At 40.4% G+C, this 11,973-nt stretch overlaps 1 protein-coding gene across 1 annotated transcript in view; it reads left to right on the top strand.

The window, feature by feature from the left end:
- Positions 1 to 11,973, top strand: part of LOC114035620 (ficolin-2-like) — a 19,263-nt gene that overhangs the window by 996 nt on the left and 6,294 nt on the right. Inside the window, exons 2-4 of the mRNA XM_027851895.1 lie at positions 2,922 to 3,035; positions 10,575 to 10,628; positions 11,466 to 11,501. Of these exons, the coding sequence (XP_027707696.1) occupies positions 2,922 to 3,035; positions 10,575 to 10,628; positions 11,466 to 11,501 (204 nt within the window). The remainder of the gene's footprint in view (positions 1 to 2,921; positions 3,036 to 10,574; positions 10,629 to 11,465; positions 11,502 to 11,973) is intronic.

Below are 11,973 nucleotides of genomic sequence, written 5' to 3'. Positions count from 1 at the left end.
TCTTTCTTTCTTTCTTTCTTTCATTCCTTGCAAAAACCTTTCATAACTTGTCCTGAACCTATCTTTCTAAGCTTACTATATTTTACTTCCTTGTATGTACTGTTTGGTGTAGCCAAATTGGACTTCTTGTCATTTTCCACACACAGCACTCCTGATTCTCTGTCTTTGCACTGACTGTCCCCCAGACCTGGAATGCATTTACTTCTCACTTCTACCTGATAGATATCTTCTCCTCCATGATGTAGCTCTAACACCATCTTCTCCATGAAGATCTTTCTGATCTCTTCAATTGTTAATGCCTTCCCTCCCTAATTACATTGTATTTATTTTGTTTTTATTCTATATGTATGTGTTATTTCCCCTAATAGAATGCAAGCTCCTTGAGATTAGGGATTGCTTCATTTTTTTTTTTTTTTGTATTGAGATCCCCCAGCACCTAACATAGTCCATGTTACCTTGTAGGCATTTAATAAATATTTATTGATTACAAAATTCCAGCTCTAAATCTATCATCCTATGATAAGATGAAACTGAATTGCAGAGGTCAACAGAATGATATGGCAACCAAAGCTAACGTGATCTTGGGCTGCATTAAGAGAGGCATAGCTTCTAGAAATAAGAAGGAAATAGTCCCACCCTGGTGGTCTGACCAGGGCAGACCCCATCTGTTTGGTTCTGGGTGCCACAGTTTAGAAAGGACTTTGATAAGTTGGAGGGCAACCAGGGTGGTTTGAATTTGAATTCATGGGCTTTGAATTCATGTCACTTGAGGATCAGCTGAAGGAAATGAAGGTACTTAGCCTACAGAAGAGAAGACTGGTGGGATATAATAACAGTCTTCAAGCATTTGAAGGGCATGAAGGATTTGAAGCAATTTTCCTAAAGCGCAGTCCAACTATGTCACTCATCCTACTCAAGAAACTCCAATGGCTCCCTTTCACCTCCAGATCAAATACAAAATCTTCTGTTTGCTGTTCAAAGTCCTTCATAACCTGGCCCCTTCTTACTTTCCCAGTCTTCTTATACCTTACATTCTCCCCCTTCTGACCAGTGACACTGGATCCGTACTCTTCTATCCAGGGGCGCTGGCCTCCTTTCTATTTCTTCAGCAAGGCACTCCATTTCTTGGCTCTGGGTTTTTTCATTGTCTGTCTGCTGGGAATGCTTTCCCTCCTCATTTTCCACCTCCTGGCTTTCCTGGCTTTCTTCAAGTCCCAACTAAAATCCCACCTTCTACAGGAAGCCATTCCCAACTCCTCTTAATTCTAATGCCTTCCTTCTGTTGATTATTTCCTATTTAGCCTGTATATAGCTTGTTTGTACATGGTTCACATGTTGTCTTCCTCATTAGATTGGGAGCTCTTTGAGGGCAGGGTCTGTCTTTTGTCTTTCTTTGTATCCCCAGTGCTTAGCAATATCTGTTACATGGTTGGTGCTTAAGAAATGCTTGTTGACTAATTGTCTGTCCTATGGAAGAAGAATTACACTTATTTTGTTCATCTCCAGGGGTTAGGACCAGGGCCAGGACCAATGAGGGAAAATAACAAAGAGATGAATTTAGATTTTGCATCAGGAAAAACTTCCTAACAGTTCTAACATGGAATGGGCTGTGTCAAGAGGTGCTCCTTCATTGGAGAAATTTAAATAGAGGCTAGATGAAGCCCTTCCAGGTATGTTGTAGTAGGGATTCTATTATTATAGGTATGGGTTAGATCAGATGGCTACTGGACTCTGCTATTCTCCACTGGCTCAGACAAGATTGGAGTTCATGCCTTTATTGTGTCACTGCAGGATTGCTACTGCACTGTCCCCACTGGTCTCCTTGCCTTCAGTTTTTCTGCCTTCAATTCATCCTCCATTTACCATATACATTAATCTCCCTTTTATCATAGTGCCCCCTTGCTTCAGCAAGACTCTATTGTTTCCTAACAAAGCCCGGCTCCTCATCTTGACATCCGAGGCCCAAACTACCTCTTTAAACTCCCTTCCTTACAGTAGTCTCTAACACTTTCTGATGACCCTCACCCATACCAACCTTGTTATTTATTGTTCGCCTTCCTTTGATCATGCTGCTTTCTCTACTTTCTCTGACCTCTTTCCTCCCTCTACCACTCTAGACCCTAAACTTATTTAAGGCCCAACCTAAGACTCACCTCTGACTAAACCTTTACTTTGATTTCATTGAGTGTTTAGGTTCTGAAGAATACCACACTATTTTACATTTAGTTGTATGTTTGCCTTCATTTCACAACTCCTCCAAGGCAAGGCTCATCCTCTTCTCTACTCTTCCCAGGAGTTAATAGTTATCAGGAAGACAAGATTGACATACATACATGAACAAATCAATATCTACCTAGTATACAAAGGAAAATATTATTACAATAATAAGCATTTGTATACTGCTTTACAGTTTATAATGCTTTTCCATTTAGTACCACTCTCATTTATCCCTGCAATAATCTTGTTGGGTAGTAGTGGACAAATGTAGGATTATATATTAAATAATCAATCAACCAATACTTATTAATTAAGCTTCAATCATACTCCAGGCTCTGTACTAGAAGCTAGGAATATCAAAACAAACAAACAAAAAAGACAGAATAGTCTTCATGAAGTACATATTAAAACTATAACGACTTTTTTTTCCCTGCTATTTTAATTGGCACCGAAAAATAAATTGATGGAGGTGTAGGACAATGACTTTACACCACTGTATGCTCAAGTTAAGAAATGTCTGCTGAAGGTGGCCCAGTGGATAGAGCACTGGCCCTGGAGTCAGGAGGACCTGAGTTCAAATCTGGCCTCATACCAAACACTTGACACTTACTAGCTGTGTGACCCTGGGCAAGTCACTTAACCCCAATTGCCTCACCAAAAAGAAAAAAAAAATGTCTGCTGAATTTATGATTCACTCTTTGCAGATGTGAAGATTGTGGGTCTTGGGGCTTCTGAAAGACTCGCTATCCTTCAAGGCTGCCCTGGACTTCCCGGAGCAACTGGTCCAAAAGGAGAAGTTGGACCTCCAGGAATGATAGGTATCTTTCCAAGAATAGAGATGGTGATAGAGATTGGGAGTGATATTTGTTAGTGCTCTAGCCCTAGAGAAGTAGATTATTTCCAGAATTCTAGGCACTTTACCTATCTATCCCTAGTTGATGCAAGGAAGTTAGTAATGCTGCTTTAGGTTATAGTTGCATAGGTCAATTGGCCAGGCTTTCTCTGGGCTTGGATAATCAAAAGGGCACAGATTAGCAAATTTATCTAGTCATTCATCTAGTTAGGCTTCTTTTTCCTATAGGAAAAAGGATCTAATGCAATTAAAATGACATAAATCATAATTAATTTATATTGTATGCGTAGTGCATATTATAGGCAATATGGAGTAGTGGATAGAGAATTTGGTTTTGAAGTCATAAATACCTATGTTGAAATCTTACTCCTAAAACATGCTGGCTGTGTGACCTTGGGCAAGGTGACTTAATCTCTCAGTGATTTAGAGGCAACTCTCTTTTAAGATTATGAATTACAGAGAAGTTGCAGACCTTCTTAGGTAAAAGGAGTTTCCTCACTTGTAATTTCTTAAAACAATGAAATCACGGGTCCAGTCTCTGTTGCTATGTGTTGTTTATGCTTGCTGTATTATGAAAATTCCTCAACTATTTGTGTTTTGGGGAAATATCTTCCTTAACATTCTCTTTTTAATTCTAAGAACACCTTGGTCTAACTATCTTGGTAGAATTTGCTTTCAATTTGCCCAAGCAAAGCTCTCCCCCTTAACTCTCTTAATATGCCCCCCACCTCCTTCAGCCCCCCAACACACTCCAGATTCTATATTCCTCATGGCTAGCAGAAAAAGTAGAAAAAGTCACTGAGACATGCAATGTATTTTAACACATCTTTCCCTCTGAATGTCTTTTTTGTTTCCATATAGGGAAGAATTACTTTGGCAACTACACTTCTAAGCTACTGACCCCCTTCCTCTATTAAATTCACCTTTTGTATACAAATGAATTGTTTTTGAATGGCTAAAGAGTATCTTTTACTCAGCTAAGCAATGACTAGCTAATCCCTCAATACCTTGCCCATGAAACTCTCAAACCTGGCCTTTTGCCAGGAACATCTTTGATATAACAAACATTTTCTTTTTCTGAACATTTTTTTAAGGCACAAATGAGAAAAATAGAACAGTTTTTTAAAAAACTGAATTGTTTAATGGTTTTCTCCGAAGAAGGAACAGAGGAGGAAATAGGACAGGATCATGCAGGTCATAGCATTTTAGGGCTCCGGATAGAAAACAGAAGTTCAGGCTGTCTCAGCAGACGGTCCAGTCTCTCATCCACATGGCATATGGTATCCAGCAAATCAAAATTTCTGAAAGCCTTAAAATTGTGCAAAGAAAATGGAAATGTGGGTGTCAGGTGGGTGAAGGATCATTTCCTGGATGAGCTTTCCTAATATTAAAGGGAGGGACATATGTTTTCAGAAAGATTTTTTTCACTGGTTTCCTGTTTTCTTCCTTTGTTCAGATTTAGAAAAGGTCCAGAGGAGAACAGGTTGAATAACCTTGACAGCCCTGCTTACTTTGTGTTTTTTTTTTAATTTGTAAATTTTTTATTTTAAACTTAAATACAAAATAAGAAAAAAAAACAAACTTAAACTAGAACTAAAATAATACAAAATAAGAAAAGAAAAAAAGCATTGCTATGTGCACAGCAGAATGTGAGAGAGGATTCAAAATACATAGCAATAAATTTCCATTTCAAGAAAACATATAATAAATACTATGTATTGTGTTGAGAGTGGTCCTTTTCTTTGCTTCCTTGTAAGTTTTCCTTTGTTCTCTGCTGTGCACTTTTTACTTTGTTCTTTTTTCCCCTTCCTCCCTGCCCCCCCCTACAATTAGGTGCAGATGCATACACACATATATGCAGATATATATATACAGATGCATCCATACATATATACATACATACATAGACATATGCACACAGATATACATATATACATATACCTGTACATACATACTTACTTACACATACATATACTTAGATATTGATAATCATAGTCACATATAGATAAATACATTCAGATGCATCTATGTAATACTGTACTGTACTTATTTATCCTCTGGTTCTCTGAGAGTGGATCACCTCTTCCTTCATAAGTCTAAGTCTTTCCATATTTTTCCAAGTCTACCAACTCATTCCCTACACCACAGCAATCTTCCCACCTTATATTGCCTAGTTGTTTTAAATAGTTCAAAACAACATTGATAAATATGGCTGACACATAGAGTAGCTTTCCTATTTTTCTCTTTTGATTAAATCTATTTTAGCCTTAACTTTGTCTGAGATCATAGTTACCACCCCTACTCCTTTTCATCTAACAAATTCTACTCCTGATCTTTATTTTTATGTTTGTGCACGTCTCTTATTTCCTATCCCTCCTGACTTCTCTGCTTTACTTCTACCCTCTACCTTGCCCTCCTATTACTTAACCTATTCCTCTTCAAGAATTCCTTCCTTATCCTCCCATTCCCATTAATCTAAACACCCTTCTATAACCCCCTTTAATCTATTCCCTCACCCTTCCCTCTAAAGATCCCTCCCTTATCCTCTCCCCCCTCCCTATTTCCTTAGGGTTTTATTTCTTTCTGAATTTAGAAGACATTTACACTCTTCTAGATGTATATGCATTGTTCCCTCTTGAACCCATTCCTGATGAAAGTAGATTTCCAGAACTACCAGCCCTCCCCCACATCTAATTCCTCTGTGTCTATTTTTCCTCTTGCACCTCATTTATATAAGATGATTACTCTTTTTAGTTGTTGCTAAATGGTTTTACTTTTTAAAATCATATCATACTCAGGTCTACTCCAATCTTTCTTATGGACTACCCAATTACTAATAACAATCTTAGACATACGTAGCCTACTTTACATACATAAAAGGTAAACAGTCTGTCGTTATTTAGTCCCTTGTGATTAGTCTTTGGTATTTTACATTTCTCTTGGCTCTTGTATGTCAAATCTTGTATTAAGTTCAGTTTTTTTTTAAAACAAAATCCTGAAAGTCTGACAATTCATTAAATGTCTATTTTTTCCCCCATTCAGGATTATGCTTAGCTTTACTGGGTATGATATTTTTAGCTGGAACCCCAGTTTTTTTGCTCTTTGATGTATAATGTTCCAAGACCTGTGGTCTTTTAGTGTTGCCACTGCTAGGTCTTGTGTGATTCTAATTGTGGCACTGCCATATTAAAATTTTTTTTTATTGTTGCTTGTAATAATTTATCCTTGAGTTGGGGATTTTGGAACTTGACTATGATATTCCTGTGGGTTTTCCTTGTAGGATTTCTTTTAGGTGGTGATAGGTGAATTTTTTCTATTTCTACTTTCCCTTCTTGTTCTAATGCTTCATGACAATTTTATTTAATTATTTCTTGTATTACTGTATCAAAATTCTTTTTTTGATCATAGCTTTGAGGTAGTCCTATTATTCTTATGTTTTCTCTTCTTCATCTATTCTCCAGATCAGTTGTTTTTCTTATGTTTTATATTCTCTTCTATTTTTTCATTCTTTATATTTTTTTATTGTTTCTTGATCTCTTATAATTTTGCTGGTTTACCCTTGCCCAATTCTGATTTTCAAGGAGGTGTTTTCTTCCTTAAGATTCTGGATCTCCTTTTCTAATTGGTTGACTTTCTTTTCATAATCTTGTTTTTCTTGAATTGTTCCTATTTATTTATTTTAATTTTTCCTTAATCTCTCTCATTTGATTTTTAAAGTCTTTTTAAAGTTCTATGAATTCTTTTTGGGCAGGTGACTATTTGATGTTACTCTTTGGGGGCAGAAGAGGGTTTCTTTGCTTCAGTATCCTCCTCTGAAGATGAGCCCCAGGCTTCTCTATTCCCATACTCTCTATGGTTGGATTCTTTCTTCTTTGCCTGTTCATGTTTAAAATTTGTAGCAGCTTAGTTTTTGTAATCACCTTTATTCCTGGGGTGTGGGGGATAGTACCTCCGGCCTTAGATCCTCCTTCAATTCTCCCCTCTGGCCTGGAACTGGAACCAAGACCTCTAGCCTTGTGTAAGTGCCCACAGCAGAGGCGTCCCTGCCTCACTGCTTCTGCACTCACCAGGTGTGTGCTGGTTTCTTCTCGCCCCCACCAGGTCTCTGCAGCACAACTGGGTCTGGTATTCCTTGTCAGAAGAGGTTCCCTCAATCTTCCCCAGGTCAGATACTCAACTCCCCTCATTGTCCTGGGGGTAAAAGTTCCTGTGGCTGAGTGAGGCAGCCTTCCCAACCCAGCTAACCCCCAGGGCTTACAGCTTGTTGTTTAAGTGGACCTAGGCTGGAGGTGTTTACTCTTCTCCGCACCAAACCTCTTCCTGGGATTTTTCTTCAGATCTTCTCTGATTGTCCCAGGTTGACCACTGTCCTGCCCCTTTTATCCATCTATGTTTGCCCTGAGGCTCTATTTTATCTCATTTGTGGGGGAGATCTGGAGAGCTTGGAATTTTCTGACCTACTCCTCCATCTTCCCAGGATGCCTACTTTGGAAGCCACAGTTTATTTTTAACTCCTTTCCTCTTTTATTTTTAAATTAAATTTATTTTTATGGGAATAAAAATTTATTTTTCTCTCCCTCCGTCTAACCTCCTGCTCCTCCCACAGTTGAGGAAGAAAAAAAAAAGCTTGTAATAAATAAGCACAGGCAAGAAAAACAAATTTCCTACACTATGTCCAAAAACATCTATCTTGTTCTGCACCCTGAGCTCTTAACCTCTCTATCAGGAGGTGGGGTAGTGCTTCGTCATTGGTTCTTTGGAACTGTGATGCATCTTAAGTGTTTCAAAGTTGTTCAACAGTGTTGTTATTGTATAAATTGTTCTTGGAGTTCTACTCATGCTACCTATATCAGTTCATACAAGCCTTCCCAGGTTTTTCCTGGAATATTTCTCTAGATTGTAAACTCCTTGAAAGCAGGGACTGTTTTAGTTTCTTTTGTATCTCTAGCACTTAGTTCAGTGCCTGGCACATAGTAGGTACTTAATAAATGTTTATTGATTGATTATTATTATTATTTTTATTTTTGGTGAGGTGATGGGGGGGTTAAGTGACTCGCCCAGGGTCACACAGCTAGTATTAAGTGTCTGAGGCTGGATTTGAACTCAGGTCCTCCTGTCTCCAAGGCCAGAGCTGTATTCACTGTGCCACCTAGCTGCCCCGATTGATTCTTATAGTGCAATATTACCATGTCCTGGGCCCCTTTGGCAGTCTGTTGAAGGCTTTTCTTAGAATAAAGATGTGAGGGACTGTCTGATGTTGGCAGCTGCCAGGTGAACATTGTGGCAAGATTGGGGTAGAATCTGGGTATTTGGAAGTCAAGGCAGGGGCTGTGGTAGGCGGAGTTGTGGTGTACTGGGATGGGCTGGATACGGAGAAGCCCTGAGGCAGTGGGCAGTGCTATATGAGATAAGCTGGGTGCAAGGAAGTAGCTGGAGCTTGTGCTCCTGAGGCAAGGGGCGGTGCCACTTGGGAGTGGGACGGCAGAGGACTGAGTTCCCTTTGCTTAGTCCCCTCCCTATATGCAACGTCAACCCCAGACGCCTCCTTCCTGTGACCTTCCTGACTTCCTGGGTCCCTTTGTGTAGCACTGACCCCAGACGCCTCCTCCCGGTATCTGAGTCTGACTTCCTAGGTCACGTACTCTGTCTATGCACTAATCCCAGATGCCTCCTTCCTGTATCCAGTCCTAGCCTCCTGCGTCACTCCCTCTCCCTTGGTGCGCTAAACTCAGACAGCCCCTTCCGGTATCTGACCCTACAATCATTGGCTAGTAGGCGGGCTGAGGAGGAGGGGCTAAGTAGGTTCTGAGGAACGGGGTCGTGGTCGGGAGCGCTCTCTCTTTGCTCCTGCTCTGTTGCTATGGCCTTCCTGCTTGGCCTTGCTGTGATGGCCTCTGTATAAAGCTCAGGTGTTGGCAGCCTCCTGATGGGTTGTCTCTGTGTGTGTATCCGGCTAGGCACCGAAGACTGGTAAGTAAGTATGACTCTGGCAGCCTGCTCCTTATAGGAGGAGTGCACGGCACGGCCGGCACAAGGTCGGCGTGGCCGATACATAAAGATTTTTAAATACATAAAATACTATTCTCCTATTGATAGGTACTTTCTTAGTTTCCAGTTCTTTGCTATTATGAGAAGAGCAGCTAAAGATATTTTTGTACATTTGGCCTTCTACTGACCCTGAACTTGGGGTTTTATTGTAGTTCTGATAAGGTCTAGAGGTTAGGGGTCCTGGAATCCCAAAATCATGACACATGGAACCTGCCTGAAAGAATTCCACCCAAGCCTTCTTTTAGTCAAAAACAAGGTTTATTGAAGATTGGCCATATTAGCTAGATTCTTAAGGAATCTGAGAGTCTGTGAGCTATTGGCTAGATTGTGAAAATCTGAGCATCTTAATGGAGACAAGATGAAATCTATATACAGAAAGACTGTGGGAGGGATCTAGGAGTGGACAAGTAGTTTATGAGGTAATAGAATTCCAGGGAAATGGAGCCTAGATAGGACCAAGGGTGGGAAGTGGCCTGGAGCCATAGGGAGGCAAGACAATGGAGGGCCAGGCTAGGTCTAGGATAATAGAATTGTGGGATTGGGTGTAGCCAAAACGAAAGGCCTGTTGATGGGAATCATGGCCTCAGGGGAATGCCAGAGATCTCCTTGATCAAGTGGGAGAATTCAAGGACAGTCCAAGGGTTTTCTAGGGCCTATAGACAGATGGGGCCCAAATTGGGACAAAGGTCTCACTTTGGGCCCATACCCCATCAGTTCCAAGGCAAAATCTTCCCTATCTGGCCTTGTGCAGGACATCTGTACATCATGTACAGTCATGTACAAGAAGGGGATCAGATGCAGGGAGGAGGAGGAGGAGGAGGAGGAGGAGGAGGAGGAGAAAGTAGTCAAGGAAAGCTATCTGCACGTGCTTTCCTTATGTTTGGTGGGTGAGAAAAGAGACTTAAGCAGAAAAACAAAGCTTAAGAACCAAGGATTTGGATCTTTTACTCAAAGATCCCTTCCGACTAAATCAATGATCATGTGATCAGACTTCCCCATTTCATGGATGAGGAAATGGAGGCTTGTGACTTGCCAAAGGTCATAAGGGGCAGAACCAGTATACAAGTCCTCTGTCTTCAAATCCAGGCTTTTTTTTTTTTACTGAATCACAAAGAAGGTAATAGAACCAGTATAGGATTGGGCCTTTCAAGTTTATTCTTAGACCAGTAATATAATTGTTATTTATCACAGGCAGTACAACTTTGGTCTGTGGATTTGTGAGTAGTTTCAGAAGTCCCTTCAGGGAAGATGCTTGGTTTGCCACAACTACTTGCCAAACCAGAGTACAAAACTAGTAATGTCTATGAGGGCTGCTGACCACATAGGAAAGTTGGCATGGAAGCCTCAGGGACTGGACTGCATAGGCAGCCCCTTGGCATGTTGGAGGGAATGGAGCTTAGAGGAGCCAGTACTTTTGGGGAGAAATTTTCAGTATTTATCTTTTTGGTATTTATAGGGGAAAGAGGCCCCCCTGGGAGCCCAGGAGAGTCAGGAACACAGGGTCCCAAAGGTAAGAGGAAGACAATACAAGACAATCTCCAGGTGAGACCTCAATGTGTTTATCGGGGTATTCTGGGAAGATGGTGGAGTAGGTCAGAAATTTCCAGGCTCTGTAGATTTCTTCCACAAACAGACAGAAAATGACCACAAAATGAATATAGTGCAGCAAAAATAAAGGGGTAAAGCAGTTGTCCTCCTAAGATAACTTGAAGTGTAGACACCTCCAGGCTGTGTTTTTCTTGAATGACAGTAGTGAAGGAGATTTCTTTAATGTCCTCATTGCTTTCTTCTATCCTAGGGAACCAATTTCTCTCTGATGGAAAAACATGAATTTCCTGTTTTAGGCCCAGAGGCTTGCATGACTGGTAGATGTCTAGAGCAAAAACCCCAGGCTCCAGTCTTTCCCCAGAACCCAGCCTTGGAAAACTTTGCAGTTTAGGAAACAAAGTTGTGCCAAGAAGAACCCCATTTCTTTCCCCCATAACTTACTCCAGTGATCCAGGCACAAGATAAACTAAGGAACCAGCATCTAACCTCGCTAACAGGCTTCCAGAAAGCAAGCTACGTTTAAGTCTGTGGAAATGAAGACTCTGGATGGAAGACCCATCAGGGTGGTGTCTCAGGTTATCTCAGTAGTCAGGGACAATCTCTGCAGGTCCATAGTCAATTCCTATTATGGTTAACTGTCTCCAGAAAATGGTCATTGCCAAGTTATTTGTTCCATTCAGAAAATAGCCAATACCAACTGTCCTGTTCCTTTTTTTTTTTCGATCTCCTGAGTTGGGCCCTTGTAAGAGGTTGTCGTCTTGGGTTACTTACCTAGTTCTGAATCAATTTCTATCCCTAGGAGACAAGGGAGATCCTGGGATACCTGGAAGAATAGGTAAAGCTCTATTTCTATGGCTCTATAGTTCCATTACCTGTCCTCTGGTTTACTCCAGGACCAATCAGTCCTACATTTGAAATGTGTAGGCATTAAGGTTAGACCTGAAGAATTTTCCATGATAAGAATTCTAAGATGTGGTAATGTATTACTGAAGGAGCTTTTTTTTTTATTATTAGTATACCAAAGTTTTTTTTAAAATATTTTGATAAGATAAATATAACATAAATGCTGATAAGATAAATATAACATAAACAAAATACAGAATTCTTTAAAATTCCATTCCTTCAAGGGTCTGTAATTTCTTTAGTGTGGGTATTCTGAGGGAGCTTTTTTAATGGAAATGCTAAGTATAGCCATGCCCAGAAGTAAGGATGTGTACTTGAGGTAGAGCAGATTAGGGTGTGTGTGTGTGTATGTGTGTGCGTGTGTGTGTGTGTGTGTGTGTGTGTGTGTGTGTGTGTGTGTGTGT

This window comes from Vombatus ursinus, unplaced genomic scaffold, assembly GCF_900497805.2.
Source record: "Vombatus ursinus unplaced genomic scaffold, bare-nosed wombat genome assembly UNPS02000580.1, whole genome shotgun sequence".
Lineage (NCBI taxonomy): Eukaryota > Metazoa > Chordata > Mammalia > Diprotodontia > Vombatidae > Vombatus > Vombatus ursinus.
Note: the sequence above shows the minus strand (reverse complement) of the source record. Positions and strands in the feature narration are given on the sequence as shown.